This window comes from Peromyscus eremicus, chromosome 1, assembly GCF_949786415.1.
Source record: "Peromyscus eremicus chromosome 1, PerEre_H2_v1, whole genome shotgun sequence".
Classification (NCBI taxonomy): Eukaryota; Metazoa; Chordata; class Mammalia; order Rodentia; family Cricetidae; genus Peromyscus; species Peromyscus eremicus.
In genome coordinates, this window is record NC_081416.1 from 156,244,035 (window position 1) to 156,271,333 (window position 27,299).

The following is a 27,299-nucleotide window of genomic DNA, read 5'->3' on the forward strand; positions in this document are numbered from 1 at the left end:
CTGTGTTGATATATATTGTCGTGATTGGTTTAATAAAGAGCTGAACAGCCGACAGCTAGGGAGAAGGTGTAGGCAGGACTTCCAAGCAGAGAAAGGAAGTAGGAGGAGATAATCGAGGTTCGGGGAGACACCAAGGAGACATGGAGGGAATCGGACATACAGAATGAAAGAAAGGTAAAAAGCCACACAGTAACCGTAGATTAATAGAAATGGTTACAGGACAGGTATCACCTTCCGTTGCATATGGCCTGGACCTCTGGATCACACAAAGCAAATAAAAGTAACTGGAGAATGGAAAAGACTTTCACACTATGCCCTTGGAAATACATCTTCAATTACCAGTGGAAATTAATAGTGATTGTCCATGTGGCACACACTCTAATCCCAGCTACTCAGGTGGGCAGAAGGTTCAAACCTGAGGCCAGCCTGGGCTACATAGTACGTTGTTTAAAAAAAAAAAAAAAAAAAAAAGACTGTTGAGATGACTCAGCGGCTACCAGCATTTGCTTTTCTTTTCTTTTTTTCTTTGTTTTTCAAGAGAGTGTTTCTCTGTGTAACCCTGGCTGTCCTGAAACTCAAGAAATCCTCCTGCCTCTGCCTCCCAAGTGCAGGGAATAAAGGCATGCGCCACAACCCAGCTTTGCTTTTCATAAAAAGAACTGGAGTTTAGTTCCCAGTACCTGCCTCAGGCAGTTGACTATGTCCTGTAATTCCAGCTCCAGGAGATCCAGTACCCTCTCTGGCCTCTTTGGGCACCTGTGTACCTGTTCAGGTACATACACAAAAACACACATGCACATAAATAAAAGTAAGTCTTGAAAAGGTAAAGGAGCTGGTGATGTAAGCATAGTATACATATCACCTAGAGAATGATAAACCGAAACAGCAGAAAGAGTTAAGCATACTTTGCCTCTGTGGGAGCACAGCTGGGGAGGCTGGGAATGACTGCCATGTGTTATGATTGCTTCTACACAATATGATGGTTTAATTTCATGTATGTATTAGCAGTATTTCTATTTGGAAGAAAAATGACGGCAAGTTTCTTTTTCCTTGTGTTGCATTGTTTCATTCTGGAATCTTCCAATTAAGCTTTTGGCTAAACACGTAAATATGATAATGATAATTATTCAGGAATTGAGAGGTTTGTGAAAACACTGTGTGCCATTAGAGTAATCAAGCTAAGCTCTCACACATCTTGGCTTTTCAGGATAATTACACCACACTGGAGGCCCAGACGGGGTGAATGAGAAAGCCATGGGTGTCTGCCACATAGGAACAAGAAAACACCACACAGAATTACTCAATTGGCAATTGAAATTTGCAGTTAACATAGCACACAACAAGAAAGGAATTGGAATGCTTGGACTTGGGGGCAAAACATTTATTTTCAAAAACCAAACGTACAACAGAAAAAATATGCCACACAACTTACCTTAATCCTTGAGTTAAGACACAAACTTTAAAGTTGGAACTAGTTCCTTTTACATAGTCTATTTTTTTTTTAAGACTTAAAACAATTTTAGATGTATGTGTATGAGTGTTTTGCCTGCATGTACGTCTGTTTGCCACATACATGCCTAGTGCCTGAGGTCAGAAAAGGGCATCAGATCCCCTGAAACTGGAGTTACAGGACGTTACTAGCCATCACCTGGGTGCTGGGAACTGAAGCTGGGTCCTCTGCAAAAACAAGTGCTCTTAACTGCCGAGCCACCTTTCCAGCCACCCACCCACCCAGACTTTACTTTTTCATTTTAGGTAGTCTCACTGTGTAGCCCAGGCTAGCAAAGGCCTCAGATTTTCTGCCTCCAAAAGCAGATTACAGGCATGCAGCACCATCTGCAGCCACCCCCTGCTCAGTTCAACTCCCAACTGAACTTCTGTTGTAATAACTATTTCCTCTGTGGGAAGAGAAAGGGCTTAGAAGATTCCCAAAGCTAACCAAACGTGAATCTCAGGAAGCTCCTGAAATTTACATGATTCAGGAAGCTTGGAGAGTAAGGCCTTTCCCCAAAGTTCTACCAACATCCAATAATTGCTGAAGGGAGAGTGTTCTGAATAGCTCAAGTAGGGAGCTCCAGGGATGCAGCTTTTGAGACGGCTTGTTTCCATGATGTTGGGGCCTGTTTCCCTGTGAGTAAGCCAAAGGAACATTTGCTCACCAGCTAGACTTGGGTGCAGTCATTTCTGTCTACGGATAACACCCTCCCTGGTATGATTGGCTTTTGTTCATCTCCCCAAGAAAGTCACACAACAGCTCGCATCTTAGTTGACTACGAGAGGAAAAGACTTGCCCTCTCTGGGGAAAAAAATTGACTCCAGTCACCTTAGTTCTATATCTAGCATAAGATGTAAAGGAAGGCCGGGCGGTGGTGGCGCACGCCTTTAGTCCAAGCACTTGGGAGGCAGAGGCAGGTGGATCTCTGTGAGTTCAAGGCCAGCCTGGTCTACAGAGTGAGTTCTAGGACAGTCAGAACTACACAGAAAACCCTTATCTTCAAAAATAAACAAACAAAAGATGTAAAGGAAGAAAATGCAACTTATAATTGCAATATTAGCATTAACAATGACTTTACATGTATTTATTATGTGTTAGTAAATTACAGCATTAAACAGACAACAAAGGCAAAAAGATACAGGTTTTCAGGAGGAAAGAAATTAGACTGTTCTTTTTGTTGTTGTTTGGGTTTTTTGTTTGTTTGTTTTTTGTTTTTTCTTTTGTTTTTTGTTTTTTGTTTTCAAGACAGGGTTTCTCTGTGTAGCTTTGCGCCTTTCCTGGAACTCACTCTATAGGCCAGGCTGGCCTTGAACTCACAGAGATCCTCCTGGCTCTGCCTCCTGAGTGCTGACATCAAAGGCATGCGCCACCACTGCTTGGCTGTTGTTTGTTTTTTCTTAAGACATCAGTGTCTCATGCTGGGCGGTGGTGGCGCATGCCTTTAATCCCAGCACTCGTGAGGCAGAGCCAGGAGGCTCTCTGTGAGTTCGAGGCCAGCCTGGTCTACAAAATGAGATCCAGGACAGGCACCAAAACTACACAGAGAAACCGTGTCTCAGAAGAAAAAAAAAAAGACAGCAGTGTCTCACTTTGTAGCCCAGGCCTGGAACTCACAATTCTGCCTCAGCCCTCCTAAGTGCTAGAACTACAGTTGTGCAACACCATGCCTAGCTAAATTTAAATAGCTAACTGCACATTCTAGAACTGAAAAAGACTATACTTACTGTGATGACTAGCTGGTTAAGATCAGGACAAGAGGGGCTGGAGAGATGGCTTAACAGTTAAGAGCACTGGCTGCTCTTCCAGAGGACCTGGGCTCGATTGCCAGCACCCACATAGTGGCTCACAACAGTCTCTAATTCCAATCCCCAGGGATCTAACACCTCCTTCTGGCCTCCACAGGCACTGCACACACTTGATACACACTTGTTCTGCAGGCCAAACACCCATATACATCAATTAAAAGGAAAGGAAAATATTTTTTTTAAATATCAGTACCAGAAAAAATAATTGAAATCAAGGGTTTAGGGATTAGCTCAGTGGTACTTACCTGGCATGCACATCTAAGGCCCCAGGTTCAATGCCCAGCACCACACACACACACACACACACACACACACACACACACACACAAGAAAAATATATGCTGTGTGGACATCCATGCTTTTAATCCCAGTGCTCAGGAAGCCTAGGCAGGTGGATCCCTTTGAGTCCAAGCCCAGCAAGGTCTACACAGCAAATTCCAGAAATGTCAGGGATACACAGGGAGACCGTGTAGCAAGACAACAACAACAAAAGATTTTGTGTGTTTCCTAGTTAGAGTCACCATTGCTGTGATAAAACACTATGACCAAAAAGCAACTTGGGAAGGAAAGGGTTTATTTCACTTGCACTTCTAGGTAACAGGGAAGTCAGGACAGGAACCTGGAGGCAGGAGCTGATGCAGAGGCCATGGAGAGATTCTGCTTACTGAGAGATTCATGGCTTCCCTCATCTTGCTTTCTTATAGCACCCAGGACCACCAGCCCAGAGATGGCTCCACCCACAATGGGCTGAGCCCTTCCCCATCAATCACTAATTAAGAAAATGTCCTACAGAAAGATCATATGGAAGTATTTTCTCAACTGAGGCTCCCTCCTTTCACATGATTCTAAGATCTGTCTAGTTGACATAAACTAGTCATCACAGTGTGAATGCATGCTACACCCATATATAAATATTGAGACAAAGGAAAGTAGAAAAGAAGGAACAAAACAGAAGAAGAAGAAGAAGAAGAAGAAGAAGAAGAAGAAGAAGAAGAAGAAAAAGAAGAAAAAGAAGGAGAAGAAGAAGAAGAAGAAGAAGAAGAAAAAGAAGAAGAAGAAGACAAAAAAAAAAAGAAAAAGGAGGGGGAGGAGGAGCCTATATGTGAAGAGATTCCAAGTCAGGACCAGAACTTATCTATCAACTTGAATAAAAATACAAAAGTTGGGTTCAGGCCATGACTTGGTAAACTGCTTGCCATGAAAGCATGAGGACCTGAGTTCAATTCCCAGGACCCACACCAAAAAGGAAAATTGAGTAAATCCCTATAATCCCAGTACTGGAGAGGTGGATACAGAAACAGATACATGGGATTGCTGGCCAGCAAGTTTAGCTAAACCAGCAAATTCCAGGTTGCAATGAGAGACCCTGTTGCTATGGGATGTTCTCTATGCTGCGAATGTGTTGTTCTGATTGGTTAATAAATAAAGTGCTGATTGGCCAGGCAGGAAGTATAGGTGGGACAAGCAGAGAAGAGAATTCTGGGAACAAGAAGGCTGAGTCAGGGACACGCTGCCAGCCGCCACCATGAGTACTAACATGTAAGATACTGGTAAGCCACGAGCCATGTGGCAAGGTATAGATTTATAGAAATGGGTTAATTAAGATATAAGAACAGTTAGCAAGAAGCCTGCCACGGCCATATAGTTTATAAGTAATATAAGTCTCTGTGTGTTTACATGGTTGGATCTGAGAGGCTGCAGGACTGGAGGGTGAGAGAGATTTGTTCTGACTATGGGCCAGGCAGGACTGGAGAAAAACTCTAGCTACACCATGTCTCAAAAAATAAGGTAGAGAGCAACTTAAAAAGATACCCAGCTTTGACCTCTGGTCTCTACATACAGCATACATCCTCACATCCATGCATACGTACCTTCAAACACATGAACACATACATGAAAAACACAAAGCTTAATTATGTTATTACAACATAATAAATAAAGGGTATGCAACACCTAACATTGCCATAAGAAAGCTGTTATAGCCCTATCACCATAAGCAAAGCTGACTTCACAAAAGGATCATGAAGACCATCCATAATGATGAACTATGAACTGCAAAGCACAAAGTAGAATTAACGAGATTAATTGCTAAGTACCTAGATAAGAATCCCTGTTCTCAAGACTGATACTGTATTAGCCAGCTTTTGCTCTTATGTTGTTTTGGTTTTAAGATGGGGTCACATGTAGCATAGCCTGGGTTCAAACTCACTATGTGGCTGAAGATGGCCTTGAACTCTTGATCTGCCTGACTCCGCCATTAAATACTGGGTTACAGGCATGTCACCATAACCCATCATTCTGTTGCTATAACAAAATACCTGAATCTAGGTACTTTAAAAGCAAACGGGGATTTGTTTAGCTCACTGTTGAAGACTACAAATCCAAGATCAGCTATTCATTTGATTGTGAGAGATGCCACCCCCCCCCCAACTGAGTCACACATGATGGCATCATAGCTGAGAGCATATAGTATGTTTAAGAGGAAGAAATATGGTGAAACAGGAAGCCAGACAGCAGGTAGAGAGGTCAGCCTTAACATCCTGCTCTTAAAAGAACTTATTTCTCAAGACTAGCACTCATCTCCCCAGGTGTGAAGCCACCAATAACCTGAGAACTTGCTGATAAGCCCCATCGCCCAGCTCTTGGGAGGCAGAGGCAGGCAGAGCTCTGTGAGTTCAAGGCCAGCCTGGTCTACAGTTTTAGGACAGCCAGAGTTAGAGAGTGAGAGCCAGATGGCAAGATGGCTTGAGTGGGTAAGAGCTATCTGCTGCCAAGCTGGATGGCCTGAGTTGATTCCCAGGATCCACATGGTGAAGGAGAGAACTGATTTCCTCCAGCAAGTTGTTCTTCTCACTGTACTTGGGTGCAATGGCACATGTGTGCATCTACATAAACACACACACACTACCATTTCTCAATATTGCCCCATTGGGGACTCAATTTTACATGAATTATTAGGAGACCCAGTAAAACTATAGCAGACACAAACCACAGGACACTGGTCACCCTAGGAAACATGGATAACGGCAGTTTTTTGTGGGGAGAAGGGAGAGGTAGATGCAGTAACGGAAAAGTTGTCAAACTGGCAATTAAATGCACTATGTGATTAGGGCAGGGGGTACAGCTCTGTATTGGAGCACTTACCTAATATGCATGAGGCCCTGAGTTCCATCACCAGCCAGCACTATGGAAGAAAAACCAATGCAGGTGGCAGGGGTGTGGTGTGTGTGTGTGTGTGTGTGTGTGTGTGTGTGTGTGTGTGTGGTGTGTGCTAGAAGCCGGGAGACGTAAATTTGAGTACGGCATATCATCGGTTTATAGGAACTGCCAATGGGAAAGATGTGCTCACTATGAAGCATGAGAGGGCAACTCTGGTCTGAGACCTGCAATGGGAAGCAAAGCCAAGCACAAGCTTTGCACACACGCGCTGGTGCTGACTGTACTGAAGCTTTGCACACACACACTGGTGCTGACTGTACTGAAGCTTTGCACACACACGCTGGTACTAACTGTACTGAAGCTTTGCACACACACGCTGGTACTAACTGTACTGAAGCTTTGCACACACACGCTGGTACTGACTGCACTGAAGCAGGGACCCTTGAAGCTATTGTGCGCCAATCACACCACAGCTCATTACCCTCTCCTGCTTCTCCCACTTGAACACCCAGATAATCACCGTGCACTCTCAGCTCACCAGACATCCTGCTTGCTGCTCTGAGCTCTGCTTTCATCCCAGTTGTTCATTCTGGCAGCAAAAATCTACAGAGCAGCTGTCCTGTGCCAGTTGCCACACTTGGCCGCGATGACGCGAGCAGTGACCAAAACCAACATCCCTTCCTCAGAATATTTGCATTTTAGCCGAGGACGTAGACACACATCTGTGATTAGACATAGTAGGAGAGATAAGTGCTATGGGGGAGGGGGCAAGCTAAGTAGGGGTGCAAAGTGAGGTCCATGACAGTATTGTAAACAAGTCATCTCTTAGGGCTTTGAGCGGAGTGTAATGAATTGTGAAAGCTGTGTGTAAAGAAGGGATGCTTGGAACAGCACGGAGATGTGTAACTTCTCGAAGCTAAATCATCTATGTCCTTATAGGAAGTGTGGTTGACGGTTAGTGTAACATGTAATCTGTGGAGAGTATTGAGGAGAGGAGGGATGTTATCTGACTTGATTTGCATAAGAGTCCACCATCTCTTGCTATTTGAACATGATGCCCCGGCTGCTGTGCTAAGAAAAACCTAGTAGGAGTAAGAGAAGTAGAGAATTCTTAGGAGGCTACTGCCAACAATTCTGGCCAGAGTAATTGAGGGTTCTTGTAGAGCTGTACGAATGGAGATGATCCAGCCTCAGCAGACAAGATTTACAGTTAGAACAGATGTGGGGGTGAAGAAGTCAACCCAGGGTTAGGGTTTCGGTAGCTAAGTAAATGGTCCCGGTTCCAAGAACAAGCTAGAGGGACGAATTTTGAGTAAAACCGAGCACGGCTTCAGCTTTGGACACAGAGTCTTAAGATGCTAATTTGGCACCCAAACGGAGAGACGATCGTTGTTAAGAAACTAGAGTTGACATAAATAATCAAAGCTGCAGAGACACGCTTGGGACTCGTTAGTGTCCAGTGGCATCTTGAAAGGTACCAGCCCGGATCAAGCCGTCTGGAAAGCGTTGGACCCAGCAGGAAGGGAAGACAAGTTTTGGGGACAGTCCCAGCGCCTCCTGGAGCAGCAGCCTTGGGGGTGTGAAACTCGGTAGGCGATGAGGGCTGTTCTGCATGACAGTGAGAGCTCCGTGACCCGCGGATGACCGGCAGCTGGCCATGGGCTAGGCGGCGACCGCTTACAAAGACACTGGGCTCGTGACGAAGTACAGCCCGCCTAGAAATGGCGGAGGCCGCAGCCAGCGTCACCAGGCGGGCTGAGAGCTCGCCACACGGCGTCTAGGTGCCGTGAAAAGAAACTTTCGCTCCTCCGGAACTGCCTCGGAAGCGAAAGCCAGTGGGCAGCCAGATCAACGGGACTTCGAGCCGCCGCGGAAAAAGCCACCCGGGAGCCGTCTGCGGCTCGCAGAGTCTCGCGAGAGGGTACGCGGCCTCGCCCTCCCAGCATGCTCCGCGCCGCCGCCGCTGCCGCCGCCGCCGCCGCCGCGCCACGGTTTGAGGGCGGGAGGCTGGGGGAGGGTAGCGGAGCCGGCGCAGCCGCCATGTTGGTTCTGAGGCGGCTGCTGTGAGGTGCCGATTGAGCGAGCGAGCGGGCGGGCGGGCGTGTGGAGCGGCGAGCGCAGCGCGGGATCTGCCTGAGTGAGTGCGAGCGACGGCGGCGACGCCATGAGCGGGGGCACTCCTTACATCGGCAGCAAGATCAGCCTCATCTCCAAGGCGGAGATCCGCTACGAGGGCATCCTCTACACCATCGACACCGAGAACTCCACCGTAGCCCTCGCCAAAGGTACGGCGGGGCGGGCCTCGGGGTTGCGGACGCGGGCCGGGCGCCCCGCGGCCTTCGCGCTCTTCTCCCTCTGCGAGCCTCAGGGGAGGCCGCGCCCGGGCCCCCCCCCGAGCAACGAGGGCCCGGGCGCGGCCTCTCCCGGTTCCCCGGGCTGCTTCCTTCCCCGGAGCTCCGCGCCTTCCATCCGGGGAACTCCGGGAGCGAGTGCGCGGCGCCCGGGGCGGGGCGGTCCTGAGGTCCCGGGAACCCGCCGGAGAACACACCCAGGTTCGTGGCTTCCAAGACCGAAATTCGGTCTTTCAGTCTTCTGAACCGCCGAACAAAGCCGGAGGAGTCCAGGAATTTTTCCGCCCACCTTGAGTTGAATGCGATGTGTTGATTGCCCGGCACCCTTTTTTCCCCCTTTCTCAGCGTTCTTCATCTCGGTTGGTTGCGATGGTGCTCGAGTGGAGTACCAAGTAATGTGCTCAAAACTTTGGGTTTGCGCCGCAGACGTGTGATCGCGGAAGGCCATTGGTACGGTCGAGCCGATCGCATCCGGTTTGTCTCCTCCGTGATCGTCACCTGTTAAACGGGAATTCTTGTGCAACCATCTCTTTAGGGTTAAAATGCTTGCTTGCTGGCCCCACGGGCCTCTTTTCTGGAACCTTGGTAGAAAGGAAAGTTCAAGTTTGATGATCCGGGACTCTTGTGCCCAATTCAGATCGAGTATTATGGGGCGCTCACCGGCTCTGCTGTACGTGTTCCGCGGGGAGAGGGAGTTGTGTTAAAGAAGGAGGACCACCCCTATCCGATAGCCTTTAGCGTCCCGACGATCTGGGTTGTGTTTCGATTCACACGTGCTGGGCCTTTGCCAAGAAAGCGGAAAGAAAATAAACTTGAACGTCTGATCTCGGAGGAAGTCCTACGACGATTTGTAATACTCGGGAGAAGTATTTTCCCACCATGAGAACTGCGTCCACTAGGATAAGAGGTCTGGGGATAGGAAGGTTCTGAATCTCAGATCGTGTCAAATCATTAGCTGAATGGGAGAGTCGTTCCACAGTACCAAATTTTAATGACCCGTTTGTGAGATGTTTTGGTAGACCCTTTAAACAGTATTTGTTTGGGGACAAATCGACCTAGGTAAGAAAATTTTTTTATGTTGTTGAACCATACCTGATAGAGATTAGGGGTTCGGTCCGATTGGCAAGAGCTCTGGCCTAGAAAGTGGGAGATCTGGATTCCCTCCTCAATACCACGAAAACAACGCTAAAAAGGTACATTATAGAGGAGTTGGGTGATATTTTCCACAGTTGCATTGTAGTGATACTTGTGTAACTTTTTGGCAATTTACTTTTAAAACATTCTTGAATCAGACTCTTAAAAAGTCTGTTTTCTAAAAAGCAGTGTGAAGTCTGGTGCTGTGACACTTGGCTGTAGTCCCAGCTATTCCAAAGGCTTTGTGAACTGAGGAACTTTGGGCCTGCTTAAGCAGTACAGGCAGGTCATCTTAAAAAGCAGATAAATACAGGTATCTCAGTTGATAGAGTGCTTGCTTTGCTTAGCATGCATAAAACCCTGGGTTCAGCCGGGCAGTGGTGGTGCACGCCTTTATTTATTTATTTATTTATTTATTTATTTATTTATTTATTTATTTATTTTGGTTTTTCCAGACAGGGTTTCTCTGTGTAGCTTTGCGCCTTTCCTGGAACTCGCTTTGTAGACCAGGCTGGCCTCGAACTCACAGAGATCCGCCTGCCTCTGCCTCCCAAGTGCTGGGATTAAAGGCGTGCGCCACCACCGCCCTGCTGGTGCACGCCTTTAATCCCAGCACTTGGGAGACAGAGGCAGGTGGATCTTTGTGTGTGAAGCCCGCCTGGGCTACAGAGTGAGTTCCAGGAAAGGCCCAAAGCTACACAGAAAAACCCTATCTGGAAAAACCAAAATAAATAAATAAAGCAAGCCCTGGGTTCAGTCCCCAGTGAGAAAAGCTGGGTGTGGTGGGTGGTGGGTGATGCATGCCTGTAATTCCACCAGGGAGGTGGAGGCAGGAGTTCAGACATTCAAGATTGCCTGGTACACAGGAAACTCTCTCAGAAAAGACAGCTGGAAAGCCAAGGAACACCCCAGAGCTTCCTCTTTGCCTTGTGGTGTGCTGTCCTGTCACACATTGCGTGTTAAAGAGCCTGCTTTCATCTTTTCAGACACTCGGTATACTTGAGGATGTATGATTCTCTTTAGTAATTAGGACCTGACCAATGGTGTGAAGCTAGGCATGGTGGCACAGGTCTTTGTCCCAGCATTAAGAGTTAGTGGCAGGTGGATTTGAGTTCCAGGCCTGCCTGGTCTATTTAGGGAGTTCTAGGCCAACAGAACTGCATAGTGAGACCCTGCCTCAAAAACAAACGAGAAAGCTTGACCTAGATCCTTTTTTATCTGCTTCTTACTGATGGAGATTTTGCTTCATAGGATTGGTTTTAATGATTTTATTCAAGTGTGGGAAAAGCTCTCAAGTTCTTGGTGCTCTCACCAAGTGATCTAGACACTGGTTGAGAACAGTATTTCTCGTTAAGGTGGTTTTGTAGAGATTTGGGAGTTTGTTTATTTGAGTCTCATGTAGTTGGGCTGGCTTCAGACTGGACATATATAGTCAAGGGTGACTTTGAAGTATTGACCTGCCAGCTTCCACTCTGAACACCTAGTCCTTTAGCCACCACCTAGGTGCTGGGATTGATTATAAGGGATAGTAACTTTTGTTTTGTTTTTTGAGACAGGCTTTCTCTGTGTAGTTTTGGTGGCTGCCCTGGATCTCGATCTGTAGACCAGGCTGGCCTCAAATTCACAGAGATCCGCCTGGCTCTTGCCTCCTGAGTGCTGGGATTAAAGACGTGCGCCACCACCGCCCGGCGGGATAGTAACTTTTATTATTTTTATTTATTTATATGTGTGTGGTCTGTGTGGTGATAAGCACTTGTGAGTACAGAGACTGACAGAAGCCCCAGGTGTCAGATCCTTTAGCCCCATCCTGAGCTAGACTTAAAGACAGTTGGGACCCACCTGTCAGGTGCTGGGAATCTAACTCAGGTCTTCTGGTGGAAGAGCAGTATGCACTCTTTTTAATGGGTGAGCCAAAAAGCTTTTGAGATTTCTTTTTCCTATTTCCTCTGGGTTGGTCTGTTGGTCATTTGGTTTACCTGAGGAAATCTAGAAGTCTATGTAACTCAGACTGGCCTTGAAGTGTAAGTGATTCTTTGGTCTCTGCTCACCAAGTATTGGTACTGTAGGTGTAAGCCCCCATGCCCAGCCCTTTTGGTTTTTTTGACATAGGGGTCTCACTGTGTGGCCTACTCTGGCCTTAAACATGAAATGCTCCTGCTTCCATCTCCAGGATTATAGACTTGAGCCATCACAGTCTATTTTTAATATTTTGAATGTATTAAATATTTCTAAATTGTAAACCTATCCTTTTATACTTTAACCTTAAGAAAAAAAACCTTTAATGACTCAAATTTTTAATTAAAAAAAAGTGTCTCTTTAACAAAAAATTTTATTAGGATAAAATATTAGGCATTTTACCAGTTTGTAATAAATTCTGATTATTTATAACATTGTTATTTAATCTATATATTGATATATGATTTTTCCTTAATGTCCAGTACTTAACACTTCCATTTTCAAAATGAGAAGTTGGGGAGCTGGGGGGTAACTAAAGCCTGTGAGATGGCTGACAGCCTGAATTTAGTTCTTAGGACTCATCATGGAAGGAGAGAGCCAACGCCAGCAGATTGTCCTCCAACCTCCGCACGTACACACAACATAAATTTAATATGTTTCACATTTATTTTTATTTTACGAGTATGGGTGTTTTGCTTGCATATATGTCTGTGCACCACGTGCATGCCTGGTGGGACTGGAATTACAAGTGGTAGTGAGTTCTGAAAGAACAGCTATGCTCTTAACCCCTGAGCCATTCTCCAGCCCCCAAAATACTTTTTTTTGGGGGGGGGGGGTTTCGAGACAGGGTTTCTCTGTGTAGCTTTGCGCCTTTCCTGGGACTCACTTGGTAGCCCAGGCTGTCCTCGAACTCACAGAGATCCGCCTGGCTCTGCCTCCCGAGTGCTGGGATTAAAGGCGTGCGCCACCACCGGCCCCCAAAATACTTTTTAGAAGTTATAAGGAACTGGAGAAATGGCTCAGCTGGTATAAGCACAGCAGTTAGAACTTTGTGTAGATAGACTCTTTTACTTTGGCTTTTAACCTTCCCACAGGTTTGGATATTTGACAGTTAACACTTAGGTTGTTTATAGCTTGGGGCTCTTCAGAACAATGCTTTTAGGAAAATTAATGTTTAAATGCACTGATGTGTTGAAATCTTGGGGGGACATACTTAGAATTTGAATTGCAGGAGTACAGGAAGTGTATGTCTTTACTAAGTAATGCAAAGCAGTTTTTTTTAAGTAGGTGCTTACTAGTTTTTATTTCAATAGTAAGAATTCTGGTTGTTCATACGTATCACCAACAACAATACTGAATGCCATATATTTATAATTCTTGTCAGTCTGGTGGGTAGGTAGTTCAATGTGGTTTTATTTTATTTTATTTTATTTTATTTTATTTTATTTTATTTTATTTTATTTTATTTTTTTCCAGAGCTGAGGACCGAACCCAGGGCCTTGCACTTGCTAGGCAAGCGCTCTACCACTGAGCTAAATCCCCAATTCCAATGGTTTTATTTTTTGTTATTAAGTAGACGTATGTGTAGGAAGTTATGTGCACATGAATGCAGATGCCCACAGAGGGCAGAAGCTGGAGTTACAGACGGTTATAAGCTACCTCAAATGAATGCTGAGAGTCAGACATGCTCTTAACCACTGAGCCATCTTCAGCCCTTGAATGTGGTTTTAGTCCCTATTTCTCTGGCTACTAATGAGTTTTAAAGGTCTTTCCCATTTGATGTTTATCTTTCCTTAAGTGCCTTTGAAATTTATCACTGGAGTTATTTTCTGGAGTTTTGAGTTCTAAATGTAAATCCTTTGATGGATGTACATATTACTAATACCTTTTCCCATGTAATGGTTTTACTGTATATATTTCCTCATTTTAATTTAGACATGTTTATCAGGCCTTTCTTTAGGGCTAGTTGGTTGGTATTTCTTTTCTTATTTATCCATGTTAATGTCTTTTTCTTTAATCCAGTGCTGTGCTACTTCATCTTTTTTTTTTTCTTCTTCACATTTAGGTCTACAGTGCACCTGATACTGATTTTGTGTATAGCATAAAATGTTTAGATCTTTAACTTCAGTAAAAGAGTCACTTGACTTTTATGGTCTGTACTATAATTTAGGTCTTTTACATGGCTATAATGTAATATATATATATATATATATATATATATATATATATATATATGAAACTACATGATTCTTTTGAAATGTGGCTAGTTAACATTCGGTATGGTATAGAATTAGGGTGACCAAGCTGGGCGAGGTGGCGCTTGCCTTTAATCCCTTTCTCCGTTGAGCATAAGATAAGATTTGTGACATGGCTGGGAGGTGGTGGTGGCAGCGCACACCTTTAATCCCAGCACTCGATAGGCAGAGCCAGGTGGATCTCTGTGAGTTCGAAGCCAGCCTGGTCTACAGAGCGAGATCCAGGACAGGCACCAAAACTATACAGAGAAACCCTGTCTCAGGGGGAAAAAAAATTAGGGTGGCCATACCTGTGGCTTTGCCTGGTAGAAAGTCATCATTTATGCCTGTTTTAGTGTCATTATTAAAAACATTTCTCAATGTTCCAGTTTTGGTAATCAGTTGTATATCCCACAATAATAAGAAAGTGAAAGCCTGATGGGGAGGAACTGGTAATGGTTGGTTTCCCTTGTGTTCTGCTAGAGATTTCATAAATTAGCTCCCTTCTAGGGATGAAGCCCAGATAAGCTTGATGGCCTTTGATCCTAACAGCCTAGGTGAATGTCAGGAAGTCTTAAAAGGTGATCTGAAATGACGTTGACAGCTGCCTTTAAGTGTGTTTGTAAATAATCTAGGTCATGGTGGTTTCAGCAGCTCCTGCAGTTTGTAGTCCTGTGTTACTCCTTTAAAATTAAAACATCTGGGGCTGGAGAGATGGCTTGGTGGTTAGAAGCACTGGCTGTTCTCCCAGAGGACCTGAGTTCCCTTCTTAGCACTCACTTGGCAGTTACAGCCATCTGGAACTCCAGTCTCTGGAGATCTGACTCCCTCTTCTGGCTTCCAAGGGACTGCATGTATAGGGTACACATAACATACATACATGCAGACAAACCATCCATACACGTAAAACTTTTTAAAATTAATTTAAAACCCCTAAATGGGAGTACTGAGGAATTTGCATGAGTGGGTATGTAAAAGAGGAAATTTTATAACAAGTAAACATTATTAGGGAGGTAAACTTTTACTCTGTGACTTAAGTTTTCACTTAGAAGAATCAAGCCAGGATGTTGAAGAAAACTAATAAAGCAGGTGACAGGCATGAATAATTTGTGGAAAAATTCCAGTCTGTTTGCACTTCATTTGGGGATGAATACATTTAATAAACCTGGTGTGCTGAATGAGGAAATTTTTGTTATTGTTGTTGTTTGGTTTTTCGAGACAGGGTTTCTCTGTGCAGTTTTGGTGCCTGTCCTGGAACTTACTCTGTAGACCAGGCTGGCCTCGAACTCACAGATCCTCCTGGCTCTGCCTCCCAGTGCTGGGATTAAAGGCGTGTGCCAATGCTGCCCGGCTGAGGGAAATTTTTATATAAATGAAGAAATTCTTGTATGTTTAGTTAGCTATCCCTGGGGAATCATTCAGGACGCCATTGCAGAAGGAAGAGATAGAAAAAGAATGGCAAGTCAGTAGTTTTTAGATGAGTTGCCCTTAAACTTTCAAGGGACTTGGGTCATATACAAAGGTGGTAAACTGTTAACAGTCTTTCATCATCTGCGGGTCTTGTCCACTGTCTTAGTTTACCCTTCTTGATTGTTCATGGACCACATAGTCATAAACCACCATCCTAATGGAGTGAGCAGGAGCATTGGAAGTGCCAATGAGGCACCTCATTGACCTATTTTGAGATAGGGTCTTTCTATGGAGCCTGGCTGACCTGACACTTAACACTGGCCTGAAATGATCATGAGCTCACCTGCCTCCGCCTCACTGGTGCTGAGATTAACGGTGTGCACCATCATGCCTGGCCACAACTTGATGGTGGAAAACAACTACGCACAAAGTTGCTGCCTGGAACAACAAAGATCTCATGAAATTTAAAGCCCTGATTTCTTTTGTTTGCCCTGTTTAGTGAGGTTGCCTGAACTAAGGCTTAAAAACATCTTCATTGTTGCTGCTATACAAGCCACTGAAATATAGACTTCTAAGAGTCTTAACTTCCGTGTTTTTTTTTTCTTGAAAGAGGGATAAGATGAGCCACGACTTTCTGTATTCTAATACTGAAAACAGTGTATGCCAGAAAAAAAATAATAGAGGAGGGAAATGAAATAACAGTAGAGAAACTTTGTTGCTTAGGGTAACAGCACGAACTGCAGCAAGTACAGGTATTTGAACTTTCTCCAGGAACACTTTGCCCTTATTTTCTTTCATATATTGTGTAGATAAAGTGTGAGTTGGTCAGGCTTACTCGAGTTTTGTGTGTTTTTGGAAGAACATGCAACCCAACAGGTTGATTGGAGTACAGAGAGAGTACTTGACCATGGCCAAGTGTTTTGGCATCTGTACCTTTTCCTGTGAGAATGTAATGCCTACCTTTTACCCTTCCTGATAATTACATGAAGTGTTGCATAAAAGTAATCAGCTTAGAATCAGTGCTTAATGAAGTAGCAAAGCATTTTTAAGTGCTTAGTAGCTAAACCCCAACTTCTGTCATCCATTCAGCTTACAGTTTCTTGACGTGATAGTCTTTTGGTGCCCCTCATTCTCACTCCTTATTTCACTGTCTTTATCCTGTTTAAATTCCATGAGCAGTCATTACAGAGTATTGTACCCTCCTCACTCCACACCCTACATCTCTCTTGTACTCTTGTACATAGGAGCTTGCAGAACTCACAGCCCTCATTATATAACCAACTGCACTCTGAATTTACTTGAATTCACTGACCTCAGCAGTCTTAGCCACTTCCTAGGAGTCATGCTGTATTTCCATCCTCTACTCTTTTTTTTTGTTTTGTTTTGTTTTGTTTTGTTTTGTTTTTCGAGACAGGGTTTCTCTGTGTAGCTTTGCGCCTTTTCCTGGAACTCACTTGGTAGCCCAGGCTGGCCTCGAACTCACAGAGATCCGCCTGGCACTGCCTCCCGAGTGCTGGGATTAAAGGCGTGCGCCACCACCGCCCGTATCCTCTGCTCTTTCCTGTGGGGCTCCTGTGTTCCTTCTCTTTTCTTTAGGCCTTCAACATTTTCTATCCCATTTTTACCTTCAGTCTGTTTACTTGCTTCCTTTTTTGACTCAGCAAAGAGCAGCAGGCAAAGTGCTATAAATCTCAAAGGACTAGAAGCAAGGATTTTGGAAGTTTGGCAATAAAGAAATAAAGGTAAGGGAACAAGTATGTTAAACTTGACTTAAACATTACACAGTGCAGATCCATGTAACAAAATATCACATGGCACCCCATTGATAGGTACAATTTCTGTGTTCTTATGTATCAGCTTAAAAATAATAGAGCCAGTAAGGTGGGTCTATAAAAGGCTGAAAAGCCTGATGTGATGACCTGAGTCATTTCCCTATAACCTGGAACCCACAGGGCGGAAGGAGAGAACCAGCTCCTGCAGATTGTCCTCTGACTTCATGCAGTGTGTGGCACATGCGTATGCATACATAGCATGCCTGCTGGTCAATAAGAGAGAAACCACCTCCACCCTTCTACTCAGGCACTTTGATCAGTTCTGCTCTCCTCGATGTTTTCTTCTCCAATTTCACTTCTATTTTTTTTGGTTATATCATTTGGGAGATTAAAATAAAGTACCGCACAAGAAGGAATGCCCAACTGAAAGCAGCTTACAAAGTCAGTATTAGGCCAGGTGTGGTGGCGCACACCTTTAATCCCAGCACTCGGGAGGTAGAGGCAGGTGAATCTCTGTGAGTTCAAGGCCAGCCTCGTCTACAGAGCGAGTTCTAGGACTACATGGACCCTGTCTCAAAAAAAAAAAAAAAAAAAAAGTCTAGGTTAAATATTGACTGCTGGGGAAGGATAGCAAATTAGACCTTTTTTTTTTTTTTAAACTTTTTCTTCCTGTTGATAATTCCTATCAAAAATGCACAAGGTGAACAAAAGACGAAGTACATTTGGAAAAGAGATAATATTAACAAAATTTTGGAGGCCAAACAGCAAGCAAATGAGTTTAAAGGACAAATTCTTAGTAGAGTTGTACCTGTAAGCTAAGTCGGTGGTGGATAAAGCCAAGAAGTAACCTGATCTGTAACACCCTGAGCCCCTGAAAGGCTCAGAATTGGCATAGGTGGGTACAAGGAAACTAGAATACTATGAAGTAGTTGAGGATGTAGACAGAGCTTAAAAACTAGAGGGTTAACCCAGAGTTTATTGAGACAGTGCTCAGACCAGCAAGTCTTTTCTTCCTTTATATAACTGGTTACTTTCTTGTTCACTGGAGATGGTAAAATAATAGTAAAACTGGTTGCAGAGAAACTAGGCACACTTGAGAGCAGATGGACTGTAATGAAGATAGACACACTGGATGCTGAGACAACTGTGCTTAGTGTGTTCCTCTCCTAGTAAGCTGCATTTTGATAGCAGGAATTAGCGTGTTGTTTTTGTTTGTTTGTTTTTCGAGACAGGGTTTCTCTGTGTAGCTTTGCGCCTTTCCTGGAACTCACTTGGTAGCCCAGGCTGGCCTCGAACTCACAGAGATCCGCCTGGCTCTGCCTTCCGAGTGCTGGGATTAAAGACGTGCGCCACCACCGCCCAAGTGTGTTGTTTTTGTCTTGTGGTTTTTTTTTGTTTTGGGTTTTTTGAGGTAAAGGTTTCATTATATAACCCTAGCTGGGAACTTGAAGATCACGATGTCATTGAACCTGCCTCGATCAGCTTGCTTCTTCCTGGATGCTGGGGGTTATAAGTATTTACCACCACACCCAACTACCTTAAATTGTATTAAGTACAATTCAGGAACTGTAATTTTTCTCTTTTTAGCAGCTTCATTGTATATAGTTTACATGCTGTAATATTCACCTGTTTTAAGTATGTGAGGCAGTAAGAGTCACACAGCCATCACCTCTTTCGTTAGAAGGGTTTATTTATTGGCTTACAATTCAGGGAAAGGTGAGATAGCAGAGGTCTCCATGGTGGCAGGAATGTACAGCTGGGACTCCTCTCATCTTAGTAAAATAGGAAACAGAACTGGAATCTGGTTTTGCAACAATTCCATCATCCTAAAGTTTCCTTTGTTTTTAGTCTTGTATTTCCTTACAGAGCCCAAAATCAAGCCCAGGTCCTTGAACTCCACCACTGAGCTACAGTCCCAATTCCCTTTGCTTTTAATATGTAAATTATACTGATTGGGTTCCTGATTCAGAACTGTATTTTAGAAAGCTACATTTCAAACAGTTATACTGGAATCCCCAGCTTATTGTCAATTTTACCTGCATGTATCTATATGCATCACATGTGTGCCTGGTGCCAAAGTTAGAAGAAGGTGTTGGATCCTCTGGAACTGGAGTTACAGAGGGTCTGAGTCAACCATGTGCTAGGAACCCAGGTCCTCTGCAAGAGCAACAAGTGCTCTTAACCAGTGAGCTGTCTCTCTAGCCTAATCTAGTAGATTCTTAACATAGAGTTCATGAGTAGATTTCACAGAATCCTTGGTCCCCTGAAGTTACATATAAATGGATCTTGTCATATTTACAACATTCAGGAAGACTTCATAGGTGTTAGTAGTTTTCTAAGACACCGATGAGTAAAACCGTCTTCTCTATGCCTAAGATAAAATATTAACATATTATAAAATATGATAAAACATACATATTAAGTGTGTTTGTTTTTCTTTCTTGCCTCCTTTTTCAGGTTTTTTGTTGTTGTTGTTGTTTTTGTTTTTGTTTTTTGTTTTTCGAGACAGGGTTTCTCTGTGTAGCTTTGCGCCTTTCCTGGAACTCACTTGGTAGCCCAGGCTGGCCTCGAACTCACAGAGATCCGCCTGGCTCTGCCTCCCGAGTGCTGGGATTAAAGGCGTGCGCCACCACCGCCCGGCCTTTTTCAGGTTTTATAGTTTGAAATTATAGTTACAAGTTTTCCTCATGTTCCATAATTATGTACTTAGAATCCCTTAAAACGGTTTTATTAGCAATATTAATTTGTAGGAGACATTTATCTCATGAGTCAACATGAATTTATTTAGCTGAAAATTTTTCTTTTTTAAGGGGGGAGAGATTTTTTTTGTAGACTGAGGTGTGTCTGCCTCTGTCTTAACTATTCTGCTTGTGTGGTAACTTGCCTTACTAGCTGTCTTGTCTCCTTGTCCTACCTCCTTCCCAGTGCTGGGAACAGGATTTAGGGCCTCACAAGTTAGGAAAGCATCATACCACCAAGGCATCTCTCTAGGACCGTCGTTCCCTCCCACCCCACCCAGTATACTTTTTAAACATTATCCTGTAGTTTTTCTGGCTACTTTTTCACATAAGAAGTTTGGTCCCATTCTGGTTTTCGTTTCTATATAGAGCACATCTTATTAGCTGGGCATGGTAGTCCAACCTGTCACTCCATCACTGGAGAAGCAAAGGCTGGATGGTCACCACAAGCTGAAGTCTAGCCAGTGGCAGACACAGTCTCAAAAAAAAAAAAAAATTCCATATTATTGGTAGGCTTTCTGGCCAACTTTCTATTTGAGCTCTTGTGGGCCTTTCTTTCAAGAATCTATCTTGTACTGCGTATCCATATTAATCTCAGAAAGCTAGCCTTTCTTTAGCCCAGGAAAATGTCTCTTATTTGGTTGTTGATTTTTATTGTGGATCTGCTTTATAGATACTTAGTTTGAAATATTTCTCCTCTATGTAGTTCTGGCTGGCTGGCATAATCCAGTCTGTTCTTGAACTCAGAGAAATCTGTCTGTCTCTACTGAGTGTTGGGATTAAAGGTATGAGCATGAGCCGGGCGGTGGTGGCGCACGCCTTTAATCCCAGCACTCGGGAGGCAGAGCCAGAGTTCGAGGCCAGCCTGGACTACCAAGTGAGTTCCAGGAAAGGCGCAAAGCTACACAGAGAAACCCTGTCTCGAAAAAAACAAAAAAAAAAAAAAAAAAAAAAAAAGGTATGAGCATGGCTTTGTAAGTAAATTCTTATTTGAAGCTTATTTGGAGACAGCGTATTGAAGCTTTCTAAGAAGAGTTAGCCTTCCTGCCTTTGAGTAAACAATGAGTGCAATAAAACAGCACCTAAAATTTGCCCCTTCTCAGGAGTGTGGGAGCCAGAAGGGTCAAGGACACCATGAGAAAGCTCATACAATCAACTGACCTGGGCTCATAGGGGCTCAGAGACTAGACCGACAATTTTCTTATGGAACTCCTAACTGTGGAAACAGGGCTGTCTCCGACTCCTTACTGGCTTTTGGGACCTACTTCTCACACAATGTTGCCTTGCCCAGCCTTAATACATAGGAAGGTGCTTGGTCTTACTGCAACTTGATATGCCATGTTTTGTTGGTACTCATGGGAGACCTGCCCTTTCCTGGATGGTTGAAGGAGAAGATGGAGGGGTGGAAGGGGAGGAGTTGGGGATGAGGCTGTGGCCAGGATGTAAATAAATAGATAAGTAACTTGCCCCTTCTCCTTAAATGTTGCATGTTAGTCAAACCTTTGTGTTTAGATTTAGAGGTCTCAGTCTATGATCAGCTTGCCCCTTAGTTTGGGGCCCTGATGGTACAAATGCCCCAGCACCAGGAACCTGTGAACAGAGAGAAGAGGCAGTGGACAAGATAGGTCTTCACAGGGCATGTTCTTAGGGACTTAGGTCCTGCTTGCTGCTTTTCAGATTTCCCAATAGTGCTGTCACATTGTGACTCCATGGAGGGATTCATCCATTGTTTAGGTTAGAGCCCTCAGGATCTAGTCACTTCCCCAAATCATGTCACTCTGCGAAACAAATTCTTACTGTAATTTTTACTCTTTTTACTCACTGCTTTGTTTATCCCTTCTTTCATCTCATAACATTCGTGCATCTCTGCCCCAGGGAGTTCACCGGAATCATCTTGGAATCTCAATTCAGATGTTGCACAGTAAAGCAGCTCTTTGATCTTCATTTGATTTCCTTTAGTCCTCATTTTTGTCATTCTTTATGAGAGGAATAACCATGTGCAGTACAGTCTTTGTGTAGAGTAGCTAAATTAGCACGTTATAGTTCCTGGTTTATTTCCATATTGGGGAAGGAAAGGCTCAAATCCCTGGTAGTCAGTTCTCTCTGTTAAATTATTGTAAACCCACGGCTTTCCTGGGTTTCCTTCTGATATATTTCCAAGCTCTGTTAATTCTGATTTGTCCTCATATAAGGGGAGACCACAGCTGGATAAGGCTCAAGTTCTGGCTTACCCATTTCTCTTGGCTTCCATGGCCACGTCTGCTTCATTTATCATTTGAATGGCAGGTTAACGTTTTCCTGGAGTGCTCTAGGAGCCATGAAAAGTATTCATCAATAATGTGACTTATCAGGGTCTAACTTAGGAAGTCCACACTGACAGCATTGTGCAAAGCCTGATTGTCTCAAAGGGAAGATGTGCTAGTGAGGTCAGTTGCACTGTTTTGAGAGGTTGAGGAAGAGGAAATGTAGCCTTAAACCTAGTTTTATGCTTATCAAGCTTTATTTTTCTGTTTCACTACCAGACATCAGTGTCTTTGTACGTAACATATTAGTTATTTGTTGATCACATGAAAGGTACTTTTTTCAGAAAAAAAATTTGCCTGGTTGGAAAATATATGATTCAAATTTTGATAAGTATTTATTTAGAAGACAGTACAGTGGCAATGGGGGGTGCTTTTTGAGGCATGGTCTTGCTATGTAACCCCCACTGGCCTCAAATTTACAGTCCTCTTGTCACAGCCTCCTGAGTGCTGGGATAACTATCACACCCAGCCTGAAGACAGTATGGGGATATTTTACTTTCTCAGATGTGTTTATACCAGTTTCCTTTGGCCATCCTGTACTCTGTAGAAATGTGCCCGGATCTCTCTTAACTGGCAGATCCTTAGCATTTACTTTTTAATAAACAGACCAAAGGGGTATTATATTGTTATTATATCATCATGTTAAAACCTCAAAAATATTTTGGGTTTTTACATTTCTGTGTTGTTTCTCTAGAAATTTTTATCTTTGACAGAGTCAGCTCAGTTATCTATCCTGCTACATTCTCTTTTTTTCTCCTCACATACCTTTAGTATGTGTTGTTGCCTTCAATAAACAAGGAAAAGGGTTGGGGGGTTGTTGTTGTCGTTTTGGTTTGTTTGGTTGTTTTTGTAATTCACTGGACTCACCTGGACACAGATTGAGTGGTTTCTAGGCCTTGGGAAGTTCTGATTTTGTAGAAGGGCCTTGACTTACCCACTGTACTTCAGAATGAGCCAATGGGCACTTTGAGGCCTGGGATAGTATTCATTTGTGGTGATGATGAAGATGGATTAAGATTTATGTTTAGGCCGGGCGGTGGTGGCGCACGCCTTTAATCCCAGCACTCGGGAGGCAGAGGCAGGCGGATTTCTGTGAGTTCGAGGCCAGCCTGGGCTACCAAGTGAGTCCCAGGAAAGGCGCAAAGCTACACAGAGAAACCCTGTCTCGAAAAACCCAAAAAAAAAAAAAAGATTTATGTTTATATGTAATTTTCTTAGTTCTGTTTTCTGTTCTTCATCCTTCTGCATAGAAAAGGTTGAAGTGGGGACTGGAGAGATAGCCCAGTGGTTAAGAGCAAGTACTGCTTCTACAGAGGACCCAAGTTTGGCATCTGATGCCCTCTGCTCTCCTCGATGGGCATTTGTGCTCATAGGCACATACTTATACATAAACACACACAAGTACACATCATTTAAAATAAAGCAAATCTTTTTATCAAGAGGTCAAAGTATGAACCTTTTTACCTTTGTTTATTTATTTATTTTGTGTGGGAAGTTCCTGCCTGCTAACATTTCATTTGGCCATGAAAAGAAAGTCGGGCGAGTGCTGCTCAGCTAAAGCCTCTATATCAGTTTCTCTTAGCATACCTGTGTCCTGGCCTCCATCTACCCATTTGGGTTTGCTAGTGAGATTTTCTCTGGAGGAAGAGTGGGCAAAGGATGTTACTTGTTCTGCCCCTGTTCTTTCAGTTTAGACTAAGTCTGTATCCAAATGATTGTCCTTTTTAGACCAGATCTCACTCACCGCCCCTGATCATAGATTATAGGAATATGGAGTATACTGCTGTGCTTGGTTGTTTAGGTGTTCAGTGTGGTTTGGTTTTTTAGTCTTTTGAGACAGGGTCTCACTCTGTAGTGCTGGCCAACCTGGAACTTGTGTACAGTCCTTCTGCCTCAGCCTCCCATGTGTGGGATTACAGGCGTGAGCTGGTGCTTGTTTTAGGGGCTTATTTTGTTGGTAGTTTTTTGGTTTGGTTTGGTTTTTTTAGCTTCTTTACATTTTAGGGAGGATGTTCTGCAAACCTAATGATGATGCCATAGGCCATAGTCATTCCTAAAACTTCTCTTAAGTATTAGGAGGAATTTTTAGAATAAGAAAATAGGACATTATTAAACTGAGATAGCATTGGTTTTCAATCTAGCTGTGGATCAGGTTTATGAAAAATTAACTGCCAGTCAATCTCTGCCCTCCACTCATTCATTCTTGCCATGAGCAGTTTGTGATCTTTGGCACTTACTTATTTGGAACATCACATGGATCCTGATATTTTCAGTAGTTTCCTAAAACAGTAATCTTGAAACTAGTGTAAGAGACTCGAGTGGCTTAAAATGTTCTCAGAACATAATTCAATGGAGTTCATTTATAGCCAGCTTACATTGTATGTGATCCACAAGTTAACTTTGATTAATTCCATCTTTGGGGTTAAATACTGAGAGTTAGTATATAGCAGCTATTTTAGGTGATGGGCATTTTAACCTTGCCCGCGGAAACTTAGCGTCTGGAAGACTTACTGTTCACCAAAGAAATGTTACCTTCATTGGCTTCTCTTTGCCTCAAAACTTTGGATTTTGTGGACTGCAAAAATATTGTTGCCATCCCTTTCCAACCAAGAACTATGATGTAAGTTGTCAGATCTTTATTTGCTGAATGAAAACACTAAAAATAAAAAAGCAATGGGAAAAAAGACATTTTCACACCTTATCACAAACAGCCACCAAAGATAGGAGTAAAATTGTGAGAACACAGCCTCCTAACACTGGGCTTTTAATGGAATATGTTCTGCTTTTAGCAAAATGTGTTCTATTTCCCTCTTCTAAAAATGTTTGACTATATATTAATAAGTGCTTTCTTATGAATGAATTTGAGAACGATGCTTGGTGTTTGTAACAGAATCCTTAGGCCCTGCCTTAATATGGTGAGTAGCAAACATTCATCTCATGTCATCTATTTTCTTACCAGTTCGATCCTTCGGTACAGAAGACAGGCCAACAGACCGTCCAATACCACCTCGAGATGAAGTCTTTGAGTATATTATATTCCGGGGAAGTGATATCAAAGACCTCACTGTTTGTGAGCCACCAAAGCCACAGTGTTCTTTGCCTCAGGACCCAGCTATTGTTCAGGTAACTTACAGTAAATTGCCTTTGAGTGGTACAGTTACACCGGGTTACCCTTGGCTTTTTCCTTTCCCGTTGAACTTTCATGTAGCTTACTAACTAGTTAGAAGTTACTTGGATATATAAAATTACTTGGATAATGTTCTTCTATAGGTTTCTTTGGGGATCATAAGTTGAAACTTATAATAGCTAAAGAATTTAAAGAAATTAAATTTTACAGTAGTTTCTAGTTTCAACATTACTACATTGTTATGGTGGCTGACATCGAAAGTTAACTGCATTAAGACTTTTTTAATACAGAGAGCACAAACACTGCACTTAAGTTGGTCTTCGTGGTGCTCTTTCAGCTTGATACCCATAATTTTTTTGCTTTTTTAAGTGAAGAACTTGAAAAGGAACTGCAGTTTGAATGGATCCAGGTAATAAGACTCCAGAATCTTGGACCCATGCCTCTACACTATTCGGATAATGGTTCATATTACAAACCAGGGTGATAATGGCTACTCTGGGATAAAATAACTAGTTTAAATGGGGGGTGCTAAATCATAGTATGTATTATACAGTATGCAATGGTATATAATGAGATACCACAGCACAGAAGGATTTTAACATAAATTCTTTTAAGGTCTCAAGTTAAACGTTAGCTTTTAAATATTCTTAGAATTGAATCTTTGCATATTTTATTAAAGCTGGACGCACCCGCTGGGCAATATTGGCTACACCTGCAGTCCCAGCACTTCAGAGGTGGCCATGACCGTGGTGAGCACATCAGGAGATGGAGGGTTTTCTCTACTACACGTGAGCTTGAGGCCAGACTAGGCTACAGATCTTACTAAAAACAAAAAATAAGCAAACAAAAGTGGGAGAGGGGGCAGGGGAGGAAGATTGTAGTCTTCGAATGGTTTTTCTCTTGAGCTCATTGCATTTGTGATCTTTTTTCCTGTCATAAGTCTGTCATTGCGAATGTATTTGTTGGCTTTTCAACAAGTCACATATGGGAAAATTTTAGTTTTCCAGAAATTACTCTTAAAATATATATCTTTCCTGTGCTGGAGAGATGGCTCAGAAGTTAAGAGCACTGGCTGCTCTTCCAGAGGTCCTGAGTTCAATTCCCAGCATGCACATGGTGGCTCACAACCATCTATAGTGAGATCTGATGCCCTCTTCTGGTATGTAACACATGTAGGCAGAATGCTGTATACATAATAAATAGATCTTTTGGGGGAAAAAACCTGTCTTTCCTAAGATTTTTTTCTTCTGTTAAAGGAAAATATCTACCAAACCCATCTAAGTGAAATGAGGCAAAGAACATAACTCAGTAGAGTGCTTGCCTAGCATATTACAAAGTCCTGCTTCTGATCTCTAGTGCCGGGGCTGCAAAGAAAAGACAAGGCGGGGAGAAAATATGAAACAGACAGTTATTAATAACTGTTAAGGAAAGTACCTTGATACTATTTTTTTTCTGAATATAAAAGAAGCTTTTTGATTAAGAAACTGGAACTTTCATCCTTGCAGAAAAAATTACATTTTTGTCTCCCTTTTTTAATTTTTATTTTGGGGCAACAAAGTCTGAAGTAACCCTAAGAAAACACGTGTTGTTTAGGTTGAGAAAGAAGAGACAATGCTGTAATAGAGGTGGCTCCCCACACCAGCACTGCTGTACCTGATTTAGTGTCTTCTGCGTATATCATTCAGTTACCAGCTACTTTGAGTAATCAGCAAAACAGAAACAGAAAAACACAGGCAAACAAGGCAGAATGGTATGACTTCTTCTAACCATAAGTCTTCACTTTGCTTGTTTTTATTCACTCATGCAACCATGTGT

At 43.2% G+C, this 27,299-nt stretch overlaps 1 protein-coding gene across 4 annotated transcripts in view; it reads left to right on the forward strand.

The window, feature by feature from the left end:
* The first annotated feature begins 8,471 nt into the window (after positions 1 to 8,471).
* Positions 8,472 to 27,299, forward strand: part of Lsm14a (LSM14A mRNA processing body assembly factor) — a 45,664-nt gene continuing 26,836 nt past the window's right edge. For 2 of the 4 annotated variants that reach the window (XM_059275045.1, XM_059275050.1), the window contains exons 1-2: positions 8,472 to 8,744; positions 25,317 to 25,480. In XM_059275045.1, the coding sequence (XP_059131028.1) occupies positions 8,624 to 8,744; positions 25,317 to 25,480 (285 nt within the window). In that variant the 5' untranslated portion in view covers positions 8,472 to 8,623. The remainder of the gene's footprint in view (positions 8,745 to 25,316; positions 25,481 to 27,299) is intronic. The other 2 variants (XM_059275036.1, XM_059275040.1) reach the window with 1 other exon arrangement.